The sequence below is a fragment of the Erithacus rubecula genome (genome assembly GCF_903797595.1).
Source record: "Erithacus rubecula genome assembly, chromosome: 16".
Classification (NCBI taxonomy): domain Eukaryota; kingdom Metazoa; phylum Chordata; class Aves; order Passeriformes; family Muscicapidae; genus Erithacus; species Erithacus rubecula.
In genome coordinates this window covers 7,576,792-7,598,811 of record NC_136668.1, presented here as the reverse complement: position 1 = coordinate 7,598,811, position 22,020 = coordinate 7,576,792, and the positions used below count along the sequence as shown (strand labels likewise).

At 40.9% G+C, this 22,020-nt stretch overlaps 2 protein-coding genes across 9 annotated transcripts in view; both read right to left on the bottom strand.

Annotated features, from left to right (window-relative positions):
- Positions 1-3,553, bottom strand: part of MEIKIN (meiotic kinetochore factor) — a 66,633-nt gene extending 63,080 nt beyond the window's left edge. For both annotated transcript variants that reach the window (XM_079319638.1, XM_079319637.1), the window contains exons 1-4: positions 3,204-3,553; positions 1,831-1,918; positions 1,536-1,614; positions 498-558 (exon numbers count right to left, since the gene is read on the bottom strand). In XM_079319638.1, the coding sequence (XP_079175764.1) occupies positions 498-558; positions 1,536-1,614; positions 1,831-1,918; positions 3,204-3,480 (505 nt within the window). In that variant the 5' untranslated portion in view covers positions 3,481-3,553. The remainder of the gene's footprint in view (positions 1-497; positions 559-1,535; positions 1,615-1,830; positions 1,919-3,203) is intronic.
- Positions 3,554-4,620: 1,067 nt separating this feature from the next.
- Positions 4,621-22,020, bottom strand: part of ACSL6 (acyl-CoA synthetase long chain family member 6) — a 59,511-nt gene continuing 42,111 nt past the window's right edge. For 3 of the 7 annotated variants that reach the window (XM_079319660.1, XM_079319657.1, XM_079319659.1), the window contains exons 11-21: positions 21,245-21,322; positions 18,483-18,617; positions 17,262-17,396; positions 15,403-15,498; positions 14,545-14,617; positions 14,064-14,152; positions 13,399-13,515; positions 13,002-13,145; positions 12,170-12,271; positions 11,162-11,233; positions 4,621-9,325 (exon numbers count right to left, since the gene is read on the bottom strand). In XM_079319660.1, the coding sequence (XP_079175786.1) occupies positions 9,185-9,325; positions 11,162-11,233; positions 12,170-12,271; positions 13,002-13,145; positions 13,399-13,515; positions 14,064-14,152; positions 14,545-14,617; positions 15,403-15,498; positions 17,262-17,396; positions 18,483-18,617; positions 21,245-21,322 (1,182 nt within the window). In that variant the 3' untranslated portion in view covers positions 4,621-9,184. Of the gene's footprint in view, positions 9,326-11,161; positions 11,234-12,169; positions 12,272-13,001; positions 13,146-13,398; positions 13,516-14,063; positions 14,153-14,544; positions 14,618-15,402; positions 15,499-17,261; positions 17,397-18,482; positions 18,618-21,109; positions 21,323-22,020 lie in introns of all 7 variants that reach the window. The other 4 variants (XM_079319658.1, XM_079319662.1, XM_079319661.1 and 1 more) reach the window with 2 other exon arrangements.

Genomic DNA, 22,020 nt, shown 5'->3' with positions numbered 1-22,020 from the left:
CATCCTTTGTTTATTTCCATACACTACCATAAGCCAAGAGAAGACAGCTTCTTTGTCCAAGGCACACAAGACATACCTGAAGAACTTAGTCTCTAGTAGGGTAATTCTTAAATAGGTCACATGCTTTTAGAAATGCAGCATGCTTTGAGAAATGTAGTTTGAGTAAACTGAAGAACTCATGTCTACAGCTAGTTCTGTCAATATAAAGCCAAGATCATGTAGTATCCAACAGGCTGTCTCAGGTGCTGTGGGTCTGTCTGTGCTGCCTATAACCACTCCATGCAAGCCCAGCCACAGGCTGCAGTAAGAGGCAGAAGTCCAGCCAGTGGTATCAAAATCTTCACTTTTTTAATATCACACAGTCAGAACCAGCATAACAACAACACAGCACAATACCAGTACTTTTATAGAAATAAAATTTTATCATGAATTTTACATTTAGTTTAATATCGATATAAAATATATTTAATAATATAAGGTATTGCCATTATACTCACTTGAAGTCACTTCAGCATTTTTCAAACTTTCATTACTTTCACAGTTGATTATTTCAGATTCCTAAAATTAAAAGACCAATACAAACAACCTGAGAAAACTGAATATAGACAATGAAAGGCATTTAAATATCATCCGACATTAGCAGATGCTGAAAAAACTCAATGTCTAGTACTTCCCCTTTTAAGCCTGCTATTCACAGTGTAATTTGTAGCAGGGTTTTTCATGCACATGAACAAATCTACACTCTTACAGCTCTAAAATTCATGACAAATATCCCATCATTTGATCCTGCAATCTTTGCTGGTTGAGACTGAACTTATGCACAACAGAGGTGAAGTAATGAACTTCACTGTCTTCTGATTTTATGTTTTTTCAGACACCCAGTCCTCATTTTCAGAATCCTTCACCATTTCTGTAAATACAAATATCTATGATGTGTAGGTAGTAGATTCTACAATACTAGGCATTCTGCAGAAAATGCAAATTGGTAGACTCTAAAGAAGAGCTAACATTTTAAAGACAAATAGTTTTATACCAGTACCACCTGTGTCTTTTGCTGCAGAAGATTTCAGTTCAAACACACCTGGTTCACTATTCTCTTGCCATTGCAGTATTAGCTGTCCTGTAACACTTCTGCACCATCACCTCCAATCACTTTTTACCAGTTTTAATAACACAAGAAAGAGCATCAGTGACCTGTCAAAGGTCTGTGCCTGACCTAGAAGTGAGCAATTCTCTGGAATCACAATCCACTGAGATCTCTTCCACACAAAGCAATTCTTACAGCCTTGTCTTGTCCAGGATAATTAGTATTGATGTTTTCTCATGCTACCAGTAGCTCCAACAGCTTTTATTCTGGCCAAAGACACACAAAATGCAATCCAAAATACAGGACCAAGTTCAGCCTGAAAAGCATCTGGGCACACACAGACATAACTCATAGGAAACTTTACCCAAATAGGAAAAGAATTTAATGTGTGACATTTCTCTGATTTATCTTCCATCACTAGTAGATAAAAAGCAAACAGCATTCTCACCTTCAGTGGTACACAGCTTTCCTCTGGCTCCTCTTCTTCTATCTTGAAGTCTGTTGTTTCTCTGACAGTTGCTTGATTACTGCAGTTGAAGAACAGAACCAAGTTAAATCACAGCTACACTGTTTTAGACAAAAGCATCAACCCCAAAATGTCATTATGGGGTGTCAGTAAATAATATGAAAAATATCAGTGCACTGGTAATTCAGACTGCATTGCTCCAAGAGCCAACAAGGCAAAACAATATAATTTACTAGCAAGTCTCAACAATGGGGTGTTTGAATGAATTCTAGCTGACCTTTGGCTGTATGAGGAGCTCTCTTCAGAATATTCAACATTTTCTTTAATCTTTGGTAGGTTTTTCCCACGCAACTTTTTATTCCTGCCTAGAGAATAAATATTTAGTTCAGTAATGATAATTTCAGCATTAGAATTTAGATTACTATTTCTAACAGGGAACATTTAGCTGTTCCCACCTTCTACAGTTTTTGACTCTATTATCACAAACAATCTAAAATCTGAATTTGCTTTTTTTAGCAGTATATCAAGACAAAATAAAAAGCAGACTTTAAAAAATACTTCTTGTGTTTTAGAAACCTCTTGATTGAAAGGAAAAAAACCGACCACCTTGGAAGCAACCTTTACCTTGATTCAAAGTAGTTCGAGTACAAATCAGTTTTCGATGGAGTTTATTAGGAATATCAAGGATTTCTTCATAAACTAGTCCTCACTGTATATAATCCCAAATGGCATTAATGACACAATTAATCAGCAACCAGCAATCAGAAATGTATTTTCTTAACCTAAACCAATTTTCTAAGTTATTTAGCTTTGAGCTTTGCTTTCATTGTGCAAGAGCTAGAAACTGTCTCTAGAGTTACACTTTTATGACCACAAAGGAACATCCATCCCCACACTGAAACCTGGGTCTGAGTCACTGCATTTCCCCAGGGTGGCATAGAGCTCTTCAGCTGAAGCTTCTTGGGAATTCAGAACAGGATGATGTATGGACAGGACTCATCCTTTTCCTTCTCTTTTTCAAGCATATGGAAGAACCTCCAGGCAGCTGGTTGTACCCAGTCCTGTGCACAGGAGCACTAAATACATCCAAGAGCAGGAGCCAGCAGAGCAGGCAATAACAATGTTTGCAGTACCCTCTAACAGCAAAGCTCTGCTTTTGACATCCCGCACTGGTTTTCCCCATACTCTGTCAGCCTTCGCTGGACTCCCATCCTTTTCCTTGAACTGCATTTTTTTTCTTAACAGGTCTCAAATTCTTAGCTTGGTATCTGTTGCACTGTGTTCAATAAACAAGGCAGCTCCTTTTGAGTAACGACTTTAAGCAATTCTTATTCTCTCGAAGGTAAGCAAAGCTTGCCATTCCAACTCCATTAAATGGAGGGGAAGCAGTTTATAGAAGGAAAAATCCCTTCTATTGCTAATCAGCAGCTAAAATAGAAGGAACACTCCTGTTTCTAAACAGCAGTCTGCTTTTGCCCAGCGGTGAGGCACATGGATAACAAGAAACAAAACCACTTTCTAACCTCACACAGGACCTGCTGCGCTGGGCACACCAGTGAGGAACAAACCTTCGGGGGGACACTGAGGACGGTATTGGTAAAAACCTTGGCCGAACTACCCTGCCCAGCACCTTTACGCACGAGAACACACCGGACAAAGCACTGCGGGTCCTCTTTCCGCCACCCTTTCCTGCCGGTACCGGCTCAGCCTCCTGCGCCTCAAGCTCCGCCGCCGGCTGGGACAGGCGCTGACAGGCGGGCTCGGGCCCGCGAGGCCCCGCGCCCCCGAACAGGCGCCGCCGGCACACCTGAGAGACACCGGCCCGGCTGCCCGGGAGAGCGGCCGCCCCCGGCAGAGGGGACGCGCGACGCTTCTTCCGCGGCGCCTTCCTGGTGCGGGCGGCGTGGAGCCCGCAGTCCCGCTCCATGGTAACCCGGCCCGCCGCCGGCAGCGCCGGCAGCACCGCCCGCGGCCCCGCGGCCCGCACCGCCAGCCCGCATGCGCGGGGCGGCCGCACGCGCCCTGCTCTGAGGGGCGGCCGCCGTGAGGGACTCGCTGTGCGCAGGGTCGGTTTCACCGGGTCACTCCTGTTTTACCGGGTCGCTCCGCTTTCATCGTGTCGCTCCGCTTTCACCGGGTCACCCCGCTTTTACTGGGTCCCTCCGCTTTTACCGGGTCTCTCCGTTTTCACCGGATCCGGCCGCTTCGTGCCTCGTCCGGCCCGGTGTGGAACGCTCCCACGGCATCCTGTGCCAGCGCCTCAGCACCCTCACAGCGTAAAAACTCGTGTGTGAAAATTGAGTAAATAAACCGTGTGTGATAATCCCTATACTGATCCGACCCTGTGTTTTAGCTTCAGTTTGTAGAGAGGAATCTCGTTGCTTCGTGTGATAAGTGATAAAAGATTCGTGTTAATCGTAATGGTTTGTATAAACCAGATTACCTAGGTCTGAAATGAAGCATGACACTAAAGAAAGGAAAATATATGATTAAATCATTCCGTTTTTAATAGTTTGCAAAACAAGGCTTTCACACAGCCCAGTAGATTCTGCAAAATCAAATTTCCTGCCTTTGTGTAATCAATTGCAGCCTGAGATCAGACTTCCCGACTTCTGTCATTTCTTATCTACCAAAACCAGATGGTTATCTATGGGACTTGACAAATTGTCTAGAGACTCACATCGTCCAGCGATCCCACAGACCACCACTGCTTACCTGGCAAAATTATGACAACAAAAAAATAATTCTTGATGACTACAAGGAAAAGGTGCTATAAAAGGGAGCTGCAAACCAAAGTTGGGTTCAGCGTGGAGTGCGCAGTGGCCCCCAGCGCTGCTTGCTCTGTCTGTGTAAAACAAAGCAAGCTAAATTTTGCTGAATATCGAGACTATTGTTTCTCAAAAATAATATTGGTTACCTGACAGAGCGGAGCTCACAGAATCACAGAAGGATTTGGGTGTTCAGCCCCCTGCTACGCCCGGTTGTTGCAAGCCCCGTCCAGCCTGGCTTTGGGCACTTGCAGGCGTTTCCAGCTGAAGGGAGATACAAGTGCGCACAAAAACCGGAATAGAGCCTGAATGCTTTGAGACTTTATTGGTTTAGACACAGTCTGAAAAAATACTATGCATTCCCAATTGTCAATTCATATTAAACAAGCATATACATTTGGTTATATTGTTATTGATCTAAAATTAAAAATTGAAACCATTACAGAAAGACTGTTGAATCTTCAGAGAACTTTGCAACAATTTGTTTTCATAGGAGATTGCTAAAATCAATCTCATGTCCCAATATGCATTTTGTAATAATTTTTTTTTTTACATAATTTCTTGTTTTTACAATACATTTGGTTTAGGCAGACATTCCAAATTATTTTATACCGATGGTGAGGACAAAATGCTGGAGGAACAAAGGATTTTATAAAAGAGCCATTATTTTATGTCAGTCCACAAGAAAATCTTATGAGCAGTTTTGAGAAAGATGAGAATTTAGTTCTTTACAAAAGTTTCCATAGATGACTTTTTGATATACATGCTAATATACCAAAACTGAAAAAAAAATTAATAACAGTTAGGATTTTTTTTTTACACAAATTAATATGTTAAATTTTACCCCCCTTCACTTTCAGTTGAAAATACAATAGGCAACACATACCAAAATGCCTCATTTGTTGGCTGCTTTTGCTTTGCTAAAATACATAACAAAATGCTGAAATGAAGGTCTTAAAGGAGCTCCAGATGCCTCAGAAAACATTTTTCTTTGGAAGAATTCAAGGGATCTAAAACTTCTGGGCTACAGGCATCCAGATTTCTTCTCTGAAAAGCTTCATTGTTTCACAGGTGCAAAGGTGATACAGAAACCACGAAATGTGCAAAATACTGAAGAACATAAATTCCAAGAAGAAACAATGATTTAATTCTGATTTTTTTCCCCTCGAGAAAACCAAAGTGAACTAAAGATGCAAAAAGTATGGCAATAGAATTGCCTCTCTAAATAAAATGCTTTTTCAATTATTTTCTAAGGCATCAAGAGGTCTTTAAGTAACCTATTACCATGCAAAAATAGTATATTCTTTCCCATTTTACATTCATCTTGCAGCATTTATTTACATATAGATCAGCAATTTGTGCTTTTAACACATGTAAAATTAAAAAAAAAAATTCTAAGTTAATTTTTTCATTCCAGAAGTTAAGGTTAGATTATTTTTTTGCACATGAGAATTTTATACTCATGGTAAAAATGAGACTGGACCTTACTACTGCTGATAGACACTAACAGTGAGGGCATATTGCAAAATGGTTCTTTATCAATTAAAACTCCCTGTCTCTGTCTCACCTTGTGTGCATCAAGCACTTCAACCTGCAAATATGCCCTTCAGGACAGAATTATTCCATGTATTTCCTGCCCATGTGGGGTTAAAGACTCCAGTCTGGACTCTGCTCACACTCAGTGCATTTTGTCAGAACAGATTTTTCTCTGTGTAATATATCAAGCAAAGAATATACAAAATGTATAATTAAGCAAGAGTCTCTTCCTGAAAAATTTATTTTATTGTGGTTTTTTTATGTATAAGACTTCCAGTGATTCCACAGGCATAGCACCAGGCCCAGGAAAAACCTCCCATGTTTGACGTGTCCAAGAACTGTAAAACTGACTGCAAAAAGAGTTGCCATTCTTTAAGATGAATAATAGAAAATAATTTTGTAATTAGCTATCTTAAGGTTAAAAAAACAAACAAACAACCAACCTCCCCCCCAACAAAAAAAAAAAAAAAAAAAAAAAGCCCCACAAAACCAAAAACCAAACCACTGGTTATGGGACAGTCCTGGGGATTTTTCCTTGATGGTCCTTGGTGGTCACAAGAAATGTTTCAGTTTAAGAAAGCTCAATACAAAATAAATATTCCTGGAATTTGAAGAGAAGCAGGATTGAGCCTAGCTCATGCCTTATCTATGTCCCTTTTTCAGGTGTTAATCTCTTACAACATTGTTATTATTATGGTGAGTGACCCGCAGAGGAAAATCTGATTATGCAAGTATAAAAGAGAGCTTTTAGTTTATTTATATATATTTTTCACAAGTTCGGAAGGCATTCACACTTTTGGTGTGACAAAAACCAACTCAGATTTTGCATCATCCAAGTGTGGCCAAGTCTGCATCTTTTCTTTCTTATTCTTTCGGTGTTCATATATTTGGCTCTAGTGCATCTGACATTTTGCATCAAATACCAAAAGAAGAATATAAGTATATTATTCAGCATCATATATGTAAAAATAACAGCTATTTAAGCTGTAAATAAACTCATATTGGGATCTTCTATACTTACACAGAGTTTAGTTTTCTCCAAAAGCCTGAAATCATCTTAGGAGAAAAGTAAATTAAATTCAATTGGCAAAAAAAAAAAGTATCAGTGAAAAACAGCTTTTCTCTACTTACTTAAATGACTAGGGTTTGGGGTTTTTTATTTTAAAACTGTTGCATTAAAACAGACAGGAAATTGTACTGAATTTAATTCTCCATTACTTTGAAGGTTTGTATGTAATGACTGTCTTTTGGCTGATACAAAAAGGATATGAACTAAAGGCCACTGAGATAAAAATCCTTTATGACTTGACCTAAAGAGCCAGACTTTATGCAATAATCCCTATCCTCCGTTGACGTGGCGCACACAAATTCCTCAGGGATGCTGTTGCTGCACACATTGATGAAAAATGATGACTCCCTCAGATCTCAGGTATTTCTTTACTTACTTTGGACTGATATGAGTCATTGCACTGAAATCAAATGAGGAGTCAGCTGCATAAAGGGATTCAGACAAACGCACATTTGATAAATCAAATTGCCACATTCTTTGAGTCATTATGTTACTGATATGGTTTCCTATGTATCATTTTATTCTGAAATCACTGCAATAAATCAGTCTTTGTATAACACTAACTTATTAATTCCATTTATTTCTTTTGTAAGCATGCACCAGAACTTCAGAGGAAAAAAAAAAAATACTGCTTAGATTAAAAATCTAAACTTTTAGCTTCAAAAGTCTACAGTGGATTCCAGCATAAGAAAGAAAGTAAGTGTGCTTCCACTGTCCTAGCAAAGATCTAGCAGGCACAGCTCCATGCTAGTATGCACTGGTGCAGCAAACATCAGCTAGTAAAATACACAGATATTTAGGACCCTGTTTAGCAGAAAGAAGCCATCGACAGTCCAAGTATTCAAGCAATTTGACGTGACAGTCTTCTCTTTCACTTGTACCAAGAGAGAGCTCTAGAGTCTGTTCCTACTTCTTGTGAGACTTACCCCATTTCTGATGACCACAGAAATCTGTTTTATCCAGACAACTTGCTGGTTATTCCAGAGAGGCCATTGGAAGTGATGCCAATGGGACTTGATGCTTCCAGATGTCTGACAATAAAGACATTCCCTTAACACACCTTTCTGCCACCACGAACATTGTTCTGCCATACAGTGATGTCTTGCACAGCAATGGCAAACACAGCCTTTAGCCCATCCCCATGAGTCTTCTGGGGCAGTATTCCTTCCCCTTCCATGGCCAGACAAAGGATGCCCTCCACTGCTGCACCTCAGGCTGGCCTTTTCCCAAACCCTTTCATTTTGCTAAGCTCCATCCAGAATCACAGCTTATTCCTTGTGCTCCATTTCTTTAGCACTGATTCTGAACAGGAGTTAGTCCAGCTGGACTACACAGTATTAGCAACATGTGAAGTGATAAATTAGGGATTGGGAGCATATGGATTATCGTGAACTCCCACCTAAAGCCACCACAGAGCCAGTGATGCTTTTGTGACCCTCTCAGTTTGAGCAGTTCAGATGTCTGTGAGTGCACTGGACTGAAGGAGCCCTAATGCAGAATCTGCATACCACGGATAAACTGTGTTTGGATGAAAAGGAAATAGAGGGAATTCTGTGCTATTACTTCCTAGCCTGTTCCTTTAATTTCAAGGAAACATTAATCCATTAGATGTAATATACTAATAGGTCTATTAAGTACAAACAGTGGGAAATTCCTTCCTATTTCTGTTCTGGTTGTTAAGTCATCAATGATTAAATCAAATCAATGTTGTTTATGTCCTGAAAAATATAAAAACTGTCACTTACTATATAAACCAATATCCAGCTCAAAGTTCCAAATCAGAGAATATAAGACTTTTACTTTCACCATCAATCACTGATTATTTGAGGTAGACAACAATATTGAATTATTTATGACTTTAGTTTCTAATATGTTAGATTATATGCAATCAAATATCAACAGACATACCTGAATTTTTCCCTATTTTAATTAGAAATGTTTGTGGTTATTTATAAGATACGCTTCCATAATTTACTTGGCCATAGATTGAAATTTCTGCATATTTTGTGGCAATTTAGCATAACTTTTAGTAGTGCCTTACTGTGTACCTAGAGTAAAAAAGAAATTGTATCACACCTGATGGCAAAAAGAAGGGAAAATATGGTTAGTGATGAAATCCTAAAAATGAAAAATGAAAGGTTCAAATGTAAGATTCAGATGCTTATCCATTTCAGCAGTGGCGTTCTGGCTCTGTACTTTTTGAGTATTATTCTAATATTGCTATGAAGTCCGTTACTCAGAAGATTCTTCCAGTCATTTCAGATGGAGATGCTTGAATATAGCTCTTCTATTTGTTTTTTGAAGTAATCTCTGAGTTCTGGTCTCTTAGCCTTTAATGTTGGTGTCAACAAACCGTTTTGCACTGAGAACATTTCAGAGTGAATATAAATGGCTTTGACCTAAAATAAAAAAGGAATATATTTATAGCAAAGGTTACAGGCATCACACTGAAAAAAACATTAACTTTATTGCTGTGCTTCCCTTCAGTGGTGCCTCAAGTCCAGGGCACTCTTCTGCTGAGTCCCCAGGATTTCCATCCCCTGCCCACAGAAGGGAGCTCTCCAAGAGAATAAGCACATAAACTTCTTTGCCATATGAAAGCAAGGCCAGAGCACAGCGAGGCAGTGCACGAGGGACAGTGTGATATCATCACTGCAGTTTCATACAGCTGAAAGGCAGAGGGGGAGAGGGCAAGGGCAGGGAGTTGTGCTAGGAAACCTCAACCCCACTGCAAAAGTGAACAGCACTGATTCCATCTTGCAAAATTATCATGAAGTTTTGCAGGCACGAAGCATGTACATGATGATCATCTTTAAATAATTAAAGTGATACCAGTCTTTTAGCCTGTGCAAATGGCATTTCACAAGGCTACCCTTTTTTGGGGCAGTGGCTCTGAGCATAGTGGGGAGCTTGGCAGCACAGATGGGAGTGAGCTTTTCCTTCCCGTGCTGGTGTGGGAGAAAGCAGAAAACTGCTGCATGACTGGTCAGAGCACACTGATTTAAGATAAAATTCCTCAGCCATCTGCTGCTTTTGTGATTACCCAGGCCAGACTGCTTTGCAGTTGGTTTGGCTGGGAGTTGTAGCCATGTAGGCTGCAAATCCATTTTCTATTCCTTATATATGCAATTCATCTCTCCCTGCAAGCATCATGGTCCAGGTCCTCCCCCCAGCAATCCTTCATAAACCAGTGTTCTTACTATTAATGCTCCCCTGTTTGCTGCACTAGCTTTCAGATCCTGGAAGCCAGTATCTGTGGCAAATTATTTTTTGTTCTATTCTATTATTATTTTATTCCAATTTTTAGAAAGACAACAAGGCTTTCCTCACTACTTCATACCTTATTAATTGAAAACTGCTGGTGGAATCAATTACTTGAGGATATTTTATACTGTGAAGGCCATGGCAGAGTCAAACAAGACTTATTAGCACAGACAATTATAGGCATTAAAAACTATGCTGCATACTGAATTATTTTTAAATAAAGGTCTTTTTGCTAGCATTTCATTTACATAGGTAACTGAGAAACTAAGAATAACAGGGCTATCTTTAATGATGCCTCTGCTCCATTCCAATATGGTGAACTACTCATTAGAATTATCAGCCAGAAACGGTCTAAACAAAAGCAAAAAGGCCCTTGCTAATTATATTAAATGATTAAGATGTTCATTTTTTAAACAGAAATAAGCATTTGACATTTTAAAATAGGGTGTATAATTTTTCTGTGTTTTTAATGCTATGGCATCCATGGTTGATTTCAGATCTCCTCTTCTAAAGTGTTCATAGTTCTGTTGCAGAAATATTTACAAAAGCAGGAAAGAACTAATGGCCAGACTGAAAATAAAGTAACCAGCAGCATTTCGAGGTCAGGTGTAAGAGTAGTAATTAGTGACCTAATTTCTAACAGAGCTTTCAGTGGCACAAAATCAAGACTTCCTACAGATGTTTATCTTGACTTCTGATTGTCAGTCTGGAGATTATCCATGTCCCCAATTTAGATTTTGACCTCTGCACCCAAAACTTTCACTAAATTCAATTCAAATTTCAAACATGGGTGGGAAACAGAATCACAGGAAATACATTTTTCCAAAGGAATAAATACATCTTGCCAGCAAAAAAGCTATTTCCAAAACAGCTGCAACAAAGATCTGCAGTAACATCATAACTGCTGACAAATTCCTCTTCTATACAGACAAATTGCCTGTCTGACCACAGTGAATCATGTTTCATTTTACCTGCTCAAAGGAGTGAAGCCCACTCTCCTTCCCTAACCGGACCATGTCTTCCATTATCGCTTGCTGCAGTTCCTGCATTAAAACAGAAGTTCCTCATGAGCTACCATAATCAACCTTACATGCAATTAATGCTCACTGTCACAAAAAAAAAAAAAATGTTTCTGAGTAAAGTTCAAGTGTCTAGCAATTTATATGTAATTATCAAAATTCTATTGTAGTGTATAAACATTACACTTAAGTGTGGTGATGTCAAGTGTCTCCTTGGTATGAAAGTTAAGGTTCTATTTTCAAACCAGCTGTGTGACATAGCTGTTAAATTTACAGTCCTTCAGCCATCTGCCAGACTTCAATGCAGAATCATTACCCACAGACACCAGTGGGCTGGTTCAGTGGCATCAGTATTCACTGATGTGATGAAATGCAGTTCCTCAGTATTAGAGAGTATGTGTTTAATACCTTTTTATAGAATCACAGAATGTCCTGAGCTGGAAAGCACCCACAGGGATCATGGAACCCAACTCCCAGCCCTGCACAGAGCAGCCCCAAGAGTCATATCATGTACCTGAGATTGTGGTCCAAATGCTTCTTGAGCTCTGCCAGACTTGATGGTGTGACCAGTCCCCTTGGGAGCCTGTTCCAGTGCCCAGCCACCCTCTCTGGGAGAAACCTTTTCCTAATATCCAACCTAAACCTCCTCTGACACAACTTCAGGCCCATCTTTCTGATCCTGTTGCTGGTCACCACACAGAAGGCCAGTAATAAGTCTTATTTAGTTGTCTTAATTAAGAAATCTAAGCAAACACAACCTCTCCTCCTGCTGTACTGTCGTTCTCTGCAAGATTTCCTCTTGGGCCTCCCACACCAGAGCTGGCAGAGGTCAGTACCACCAGTCAACACACATCACTGAATCTAGGTCAACCCTGCTGAATGTTCAGTGAGGAAGTAATTCTTGTCACTGAAATTGTCATTCCTAGACACAGTATTGTGCACTATACTGCAGATACAAACCTTATTTTTACAGAGTTCTGCATATGTTCCTTCAAATCCTCTTTTCTTTGCCCAACCTGGCATAACTTCAGCATCAGGCACCACAATTCCCACCAGGAAGGCCTGTAGGTAAAGGAGAGGGAGAGTTGCAGGGGAAAGCTGAACTACATTCCAGGCTCTACATTGAAGTGAATACACAAACCAGCTGAATTTCTGCATGTTTACCACTTCTTGTTTAATTATGTAAATAATTTGCTAACATATCATCATGAAATACATTCTGATGTCTGTGCCTTTTTCTCAGATAAAAGGCTGTCTGTGATTGTGCATTTACCAGCAGTTTTAATATCCTCAGTTTGGTTTGTGCTCTTTTTGGACATTAATAACTCACATTGCCCTGCGAGTCCCAGGCAAACTCTGATGCCAAGGGAAGGCTCATGCTTGTGAGCCTTGAATGCAGAGGATGAATTGCCATGGTTTCAAAAGCTGTAAGTGTGCATATAAATGTGCAAATTAACAGAACAAGACTGGTGAGAATGGGTAGGCAGTGTGGGGGGCAGCAATGACTTTGCCTTTGCCTGGCTTACCACAGGCATGGTGGCAAAGGACAGCATTGGAGACACACAGAGTGACACCAAGGCCAACTTATTAAAGACTTGATCTTTGGCCACAGCATTCTCTAATCTGCTCAGGGTCACACCAGCAGCTCAGCTCCTGCCTGGCTGTCAGCCAGCTCCAAAGCAGGAGGGAGACAATGTGGCGTGATCCACTCACATTTTCCCTTTGTTCATGCCCAGCTCTGTCTTCTAATTACTAACAGTAAAGTAAGATTTTCTGGAAGCTTGGTTTATACCTGCAGGCTGTCTCCATGGACGTAGATCTGAGCAACAGGGTCACTGCGGATGTAGATATTCTCTATTTTCTCTGGTGCAATATATTCTCCCTGAGCAAGTTTAAATATATGCTTCTTCCGATCAATAATTTTAAGGGTCCCATTCTGTTAGGAGAAAGAAATGAGAATTCCCAGAGAAGTTATTTAACCACAGAAATTCAGCAAGCAGTCTGTCTTTAACAGAGCTTTCAATTGCCTTTTGGGCTTTCAAATGCTTCACTGACATATCAAGCTTATTCTGCCAAATATAAACTTAATCCTTTGTAAAGATAGACCTGCTTGGAGACCTAAATTCAGTCCTTGAAAATTTACATGGGATAATGCAACTGTGAGAACTCTGTGTGTGCCCAGTACGCACAGGTAACCATTTTCCAATGTCTCCTGTGTGAAGCCAGCCCTCCTGGTCCAGAGCTTCAGCTGTCCTCTCTTCATCTTTCAAGTAACCTTTAAACACGTTGGGTCCTTTCACACAGATCTGTAAAACAACCAGGGGTGATGATGAATTTTTTTTTTTATTCCGCTAAAAATACAAGTTAAGTGGTAACTCACAAAATTTGAAATATTTTAATGACTGTGCTCCATGAAACTAAAATAGATTGGGTTATTAAACTATCTATGGATTTTTTTCAAGCTAATGGAAATATGAAGTAGAGTTTGCAAAACTGATTTGTTTGAAGATGATTTGCATTCCATTTGCAGTTAAAAATAAATAAGTTATTTCAGCAAGATTAATTTTTGTGTAGTATAGAAATCACAGCAATGTAGAAATCACAGCAGTTCAGCTCTTTTTTGCTGAACTAATTAATTCAGTCTTAGCAGTTCAAGGAATCAGGCTGGAAATACTGCCACAGCTCCTTTTTCATTAATTCTTTGCTGCTTTATTGTTAAACTGCCATTTTCCTCTCCTGATTGTACTGTGTAACATGTCAGCAACCATGCACCCTACAAAGGTAAAATGATTCTATAAACTACTTCATACAGTGTTAACTATTGAGAATTTGATATAAAAATGTGATTTGCTACCTCTCCTTCTCCTTTGGAAGCAAAATAATTCAGTTCTTCCACATCCTTCAATCTGATTAAGTTACAGGGCAAAGGGGCTCCTACATGACCTGGAAATCAAAGTTATCAAGTCACTTGTCATCTCTTCTATAAACAATAATTAGAATTTTATCATTAGTTACTTGCATAGTTGTAGATACACTGAATGTTCTTGCAGGAGCTGTGTCTGCGTGCAGAAATAATTTCCTTAATTAAGGTTTTGCACTATTAAAACTAAATACCAACACCTCCTCTGGATATAAAACCTATTCTGAAATAGCATAGAGTGGTTTGGATTGGAAGAGACCTTAAAATTCCAACCCCCTGCCATAGGCAGGAAGACCTTCCACTAGATCAAGTTTCTCCAAGCCCCGTCTGACCTGGCCTTGATGTTACAATCCATAATTTCCTAAAGGAATGTGCATTTCTTTTATTTCTTCAAATGCTGGAAGAAAATAATTACCTGATGTCCAGTCACCTGGAGTTGTAAATGTGCATCCAGCTGTGCATTCTGTTTGGCCATAGCCTTCATAAACCTGATGAAGAGAGGGGTATCTTTAAAACATCATGAAAGATTTTGCTATTACAAACTGAAATCCTAAGCACTGCTCTCTGTTGCACAGTCCTGTGAGCTGAACCTGCAATGTGTGAATGCCCATTTGCCATAGGGACACTGTCCCTGGCTTCTACTGTGTGCAAAATTCCATTTGTATAACTAGAAAAGACCATGGCTCTATAATGTTGAAAATAGAGAGAAGATGAGCTGAGCACTTAGTCTTTGAGTCAGGATATATGCTACACTATGAGAATAACCTATTACTGGGGAAAAGAAAGGCATTTTTTGGGACATTTTGAAAATCCACCTTCTTTTTCCCTGACTAATTTTAGGCTCTCAAATGAGACCTTTCTGTTGCCCTGGACTTCCTATCACAAAGAAATAATCCAGTGGGAATCTCAAGTGGGTTAGGCTGATATCTGAAGATTAGCTCTCTCCATATATATATTATAAAACTCATGCTATAAAGTTCCCAGCACTTGCACAAACACATTCAATTACACTTTCTCAATTTGGTGCTGAGAGCTGTTTTTTTTTCTGGGAGATGTCCAGAGTGAAAACATCTCTTGCCTGTTATTACCATCCCAGGGCTGTTCCCACCCCCCTGAGCTCTGGGTGTATCAGGATTCTATGGCTGCCCAAGCCCTGCTGTTGGATCCCTCCTGGCACAGCTCTCCTGAGGGTCTAACCCATCTCCTTTCTTAAATCCCACGTGTACTCTTGCTAGCAGTGGATGAACATCCCTGAGCAGCCACACAAACCCACCTGGCATCCGAGGGCCGCGCGGAGGAAGCCCAGGACAGTTGGGGACGCAGGGGCAGCTCCTGTCACTATCATGCGGACACACCCCCCAAGACTTGCCTGGTTGGGAGCCGGAGGAAACAAAAGAAAGCATCAGAAGCTGTTGTAGATGGCAAAACCATGAGCTTGCACAAAATGCTCTCTCTATGATAGATGTAAAGGAGTTCCTGCCCATGGCAAGGGCTCAGAATTAAATGATCTTCAAGTCTCTTCAAACCCAGCCATTCTGTGGCCACATGTGAGGTGGCCACGTGTGGAAATATGAACTAGCTCTGAAACTTTCCTGAGGGATAAAACTGAATTCAGTGTACAGAGACATGGGTGCCCACATCCCTGGCAGGACAAGCTGCTCAGCCTGGGCTCCTTCGACTGCTGTGCCTGGGCAGGCTACAGACCTGGCTCTGGGAACTGCTGGGAAAAACAGACTCTTCCCCCATCCATTCTTTTTTGCTTATTTACACCTCACTGGTTTTAATGAATTGCCTCCCAATCCCTCTAAAATAATGTTGTCCCTTTTTTAAGGCAGATGACCTTCAAATATTTCTGGAGGGTATTACATAAATTCCTGTGTCCCATTTTACTTCTTTCTACTCCCCCTTCATTTCCTTTTCTTTATTCTAAAAGTGAAAAAGAAAACCCAGCACAAAAAGAAACAACTGCTGACTAAATCTGCCTGTCTTGCCAGCCCTCACATCAATATGCAGCCTGGCTTGCTCCTGGCTGGGTGAACTCTGCTATCTTTGCACACTGAGGACAACTAATCCACAGACTCCAAGTACAGTGAGTTTCTTTAGTTAAAAATAAAGTGGCATTTTGCCAGATAAGTCATCCGATTAAAATAATGAAGTAATTAGAGCCTCCTGGAGTAGTACAGAGCCCAAAAGAAAATGGTTTAAAGCCAATTTAATATCTTTTATTACTGAGATGTGTGGCAAACAGAGGGCATTCTGATTTCTTTCCTCATGGTTAAACCATGATTCATGTGTGAATTTTTCTTTACAACTTTATTCTTTTTCTAGGAGGAAAAGCAGGTTTGAATATGCCCAATTGAAACCCAGTGCTAAATCCAATCCTATTTGTTGAGATTTTGCAGAAAACTTTGGAGCAACATCTCTTTGATCAGTGACTCCTCTTTTCATGACCACCTTTCTGAATTTCATCCCTAGGTACCTTTCCTCCCCTGCAGAGGCAGTTTCTATCTGAGAGCTGTAAAAAATGCTTGGCACTATTCCATAAATTTCTTGGTGCTCTGAAGAAGGATGTGGCAAATGTAATCTTAGCCTGCCTTGTGTTTCTCCATTTCCCTCTGGAAAGTTATCCCTGAGAGAATTGAAATTTTGACATTATGTATGGTGTTGCAAAAAAAATTAAAAAAAAAAATGAATATGGCAAATCTTCACAGAGCAACAAACTGCTCAGTTCCCTTTTCCTATTCCATCTTCCAGTTTGTTGGTCACTAGTGAATAGTGATTGCCCACAGTTCATCATCAGACAAGTGGACTACACTGACTTTAAGGAATCATAGAATCATAGAATAGAATTAGGACTGGAAAAGACCTCGAAGATTATCATCAAGTCCCACCATTAACCCAGCATCAGCACCATATTCACCACTAAAACATAACCTCAAGTGCCACATCCACACCCTTTTTTAACACTTTCAGGGGTGGTAACTCCATCACTGCCCTGGGCAGCCTGTTCCAATGCTTGACAACCCTACCCATGAAGAAATTCTTCCTACTATCTGAAACTCCCTTGTCAGGAAACATTGCTAGAAGAAATAAGAGTTCTTTGACTTCAGACTCACTTCTTGAACCACTTACCTGTATTTTATTAAAGAAAAGTTTATCCCACAAACTGTCATTTCTAATGATGCCGTTTCGAACTTCAGCTTTTTTCCGTCTTGCTGCAAATTCCAGGATCCAGCGCTTGAGGGATGTGTCAGCCTGGCTGAAGATCTGCAGGAGCACAGGATGGCAGACAAGGTGTCACAGAAAAGAGAGAGCACATCAACACCTGTTCTCCCCATGACACCCACCCAGCCAGGTGGATACAGTGACATTTGCAGCACAGGTAAACAAGGCTACACTGGGGTTTGTTAGTGGGGGGGAAAAGGAATCATATGTTTTGCTCCATTCCCTACTGTATGTGTTTCCTTTGGGGGGAAAAGACAGGATGGTGGTGCAGGCTTTGACTAGATTGACAGGGCTGCTCTTACTATATCATTTCTGTGATAGGATTTAGTCAAGTTCATGCAACCTGAGCAACAGAGAATGAGCAATATGAACAGGCATCAGTGGTGGATGATGTGGTGATGGGGGCTGCATTTACCTGAGCTTAATCAGGTACCAGCACAAACTCTACCTCAACAAATGAGAAATCTCCAGTGCCTGTCCCCCTAATAAAGCACAGAAGCCCTGACCTTTGGGAAAAATTAAATCAGTTAGCTTGTGCTTAAGCTTGTCTTTAGACGATAAGTCTTCTAACGAATAAATATTCCCAGCTCGTCAAACAGATTTAACATGATGACCAGATGTACCTGTCTTAAATACCTTGCAATACCTTTACCTTAAAGATTTCTAAATCCAAAAGCCACTGTCACATTTACGCTGCCTAAATTCTCAAAGGTTTTTTGAAATTTCTGGTTTCCAGCTGTTGTTCCTACCAGAATGAGAGATTTGAGTTTCAAATCTGATCAGAAGGTCCTTGTGCAGCCAGGTTTGACTGATGTTTCTGTGATGAAAAAATCCTGTATCTCCAGAAACATCACTGGTAAGCTTAATGAGAACAGGGTAGGAGGCTAATACAGAGGGATTTCATATTCACACATGATAACTATGTCTGGAGTCTGTGTAAGTCATAATACAGACTTACACACTAAAGGAGCTGTATCCATTACACAGGCTGAGAATGTGTCTGCAGCAAGGCAGAAACAGTATAATCTGCTTGAGAAATCTCCATGACTAAGGAAATTCTTCCACATGAGTAGTAAAGGCACATAAACTCCATGGTTCCAAAACCAGTAAAATCAAAATCCAGCTCACCTTGTCATACATTCTGTTCAACAGCCGTGGCACGACAGGGAAGATGGTTGGCCGCAGTGCCTTCATATCATCAGACAGGAGGCGAATATCGCCCTGGAAGAAGCCAATTCGCCCTCCATGGCAGTACACTACAGACTGAGGGGGGGAAAGAGCAACACATGTAACCCCTTGGCTTTCAATTCCCAAAGCAAAGCATTCTCCCAAGCGCAGAAGCACGTTTTCTGAATTTCTACTCTCCAATATGGCAAAAATGGGACTTTGGAAATAAAATAAAGTAACGATAAATTTTGCACTGAATAGAAATATCCAGATAGATCTGGGCATTTTTCAGTACAATTCAGCATCTGCCAAATTTCCCACTTGTTCTGGAAGAACAAGGAATCAAAATTTTCAGAGGGGATTTCCCTTCATCCCCAGCATATGGGGATGGAAAAGTCTCAGTTGTGGTCAGAGTCTGGATCAAGACTTTTCTAAAGCCCAGCCCTCCCATGGCAGCTCACAGCATGAGGACCTATCGTCAATACAGAAATGCAAAGTAAGAAACATCATAAAACACGGAGCAGCAGCCAATTTTTAGATGTTAATACTTTAGTTTTGTTTAAATACAACAATATAAACTACGTTAGCAGTACAGTGCCTTATCCTGTATCCCAGAAATAGAAGCCCTCTTCATAAAAGGTGCTTGACTTGTATGGACACTACAAATCCAGAAGCCTTGTTCTTGAAAACAAAGCAGGATGTTTTCCTCAGATCAGAATGGAGGTCAATATGTGGGATGGGGCAGAGGGGCTGCTGGCCTTGAGCCAACTGGTAGCTGGTTACTGGTAACCAGTAACCCTGCCAAGAAGCTGTCACAGACTGGGTCAAACTGGCATTTTATCACTGAAGAATATTTGAAGACCAGCAGCTCTCCCATGGTTTTACAGTGCATGGAAGAGAAAGTGTCCTCAGCAAGTGCCTGTGATGCCAGAGCTGAGCCCAGCCTTCCTGAGTAGACTGAAAACTTCATTTCCCTTTTGTGGACTGTTACTAGTCTTCCCCAGATAACTCAATAAGTTGAAAGTTCCTTAAGAGACATCAGTGTCATTTGTGCTGCTGCTAAAAATCTGCAACACTAACCAAATTGCTCTCACTGCTCTATCAGGCAGTTAGAGACTGTCTCCATCAGCTGAAATCACAGGAATTTTGCACATGTGATGTGAGTTTAATGAAAATCACACTGCTGAATCTGTGCTTTACACTGCACATGAATTTAAAAAAAGAAAATGTAACCAGTGTGCTCACTGGGAATTTAAAACAACTAGAAATTTTTAGCTTTAAAGAATATATCTGTATGATTTTAACTGTAAATTCCAGGAATTAATAATGTTGCCTAAAACTAGGGATACTGATGCAGTGCTTGCTGTTCAGAATGCTTTTGAAAATGACTTTTTAGCCCTTTTGAAAAAATCTTTATATTAATAAGCCATTTCAGACAGGAGGATAAACATAGACATCTTTTGGAGGCTGTCCCTTTCAGTACTGCAACATCCTGTGAAATGAAAGCATTTTCATTGTTTCTAATTTCTTTTTGCCCCCCTTAAGATGAATTTTGAATAATTATATTCTTGTTTGCCTGAACAGTGCTGGCACACTGACCAACTTGCCTTGCAAGTGGAGAAAGGCTGTGCTGTAATTCTCCAAATCTTTCATGGGCTTTTCCTTCCAATTTGTAATTGGAGATTTTTAATAGGGAAAAAATGTATTACTTCTGGCACAGATGTTACTAAGGAGTGGGAGGTTTATATTCAGATACTTGTCTGACTCAGAAAGTATGGTTTCAGCCTGAAACAGTCTGAGAAAATAGAGAGCTGCAACCAGATCCAGATCTTATCTTAGCATACTGGATGAATTTTAAGTTTGCAGCTTCTCGGGCTGGGAGACCTGATACAACTGTCTCACCTGACTTGCCTAACTCACCAATTGCAGGAAAAATCATCTCTCATTTTTTTTCCCAAAGAGACATGGAGTCAGTTCTGTGGGCTGGCAGGAGCTAGTGCTTGGATCTGCCATAATTCCCAGGGGACACAGTGAATGCCCACCACATGCTGCCCTGCCAGGAGGATCATGTGTCTCACACCATTATCTCTGTTTCCTCTTTTTCAATGTCTGCCAGGTTGGGTTTTGGTTTTTTGTTCCTTGTTTTTTGGTTTTTTTTTTTTTGGGGGGGGGGGTTTCTGATCATGTTATTTATGCAATAAAATAATTTTAGAAGATGCAAAAAATGGCATGAAATTATCTTGACTCACACGACACCTCATCCTAGATTGCTCTGAAAAGATGTCCCACAAATTGCTCAGGTGGCAGTAGCTGTGAGATGAATGAGCAATGAGTTTGGCTCATTGCTGAAGGGCTGTTTTTCAAACCCTGAGGCAGGTGTAAGCTGGAGAACTTGGGAAAACTCTCCTGGCCTCTGGATTCACAGCCATGTCACTGAGACCATGGCTCTGGTGTTATGCACATGGCACTTCTGGAGTACAAGCCTTTTTAGTGCTACAAGGTATTGCTGGTTATTTAGTGGGGGTTTTTTTGTTTGTTTTTTGTTGGCGTGGAAAAAAAGATGATTTCCACTGACACCATGACCTTACCTGTACCATTCTCTCAAACATGTGTGCTAAAGGCAAATAGGAAATGTGTACATCCTCACAAGTAGGAGACCACTGACTCTGGAAGAAAACACAAGGAGCCCCACGAGGCCTCGTCAGTTGAGACAGGTTTCTTACCTGTATAACTCTTTCAAACATGTGAGCCAGAGGCAGGAAGGAGATGAGCACATCGTCCTGTCTCGGAAAGATCACTTTCTGCAGGTGAAGGGCATGGGAGACAGAAAGGAAAGAAACACTGACAGGAAGACAACAAGAAAGTCATAAAATAATAAAAAGAAAAATGGCACCAGAGGAGCAAAAGGGTAAAGATTGTCAAGAGAGGAGGGAGCGGCGGACACAGGGAAGCGTTAAAGCCACAGCATCATGGAGCTCAGTTAGCAGAGGAGGGAGAGCATGGAGATGTACACACAGGGCAGAGAGAGCTCTCCGTGGCAGAAGGCAGATTGTATCCACGCAGCTCACGCTGGGAATGGAGGCTCACCCTGACGGAGAATCCAATTTTTATTCACTGCTTTCTACCAGGAGGTGCCAAGACCCTGCTCTGTGCTCTAACTGTGCGCAGACAGCAGGACCCTGGTGCAATCCTGCAGGAGCCCCCAGGATCCCAGTGCAAACCTGCAGGAGCCCCCAGGATCCCAGTGCAAACCTGCAGGAGCCCCCAGGATCCCAGTGCAATCCTGCAGGAGCCCCCAGGATCCCAGTGCTAACCTGCAGGAGCCCCCAGGATCCCAGTGCAAACCTGCAGGAGCCCCCAGGATCCCAGTGCAAACCTGCAGGAGCCTCCTGAACAGCAGGGCTCTGCAGGAGCAGCACTTTCCATACAGCCCATCCAAGAATCACGGTGTTATTAGGCAAAATTAATGATTTCTTTTCTTTTCCTTAATCATTGATTT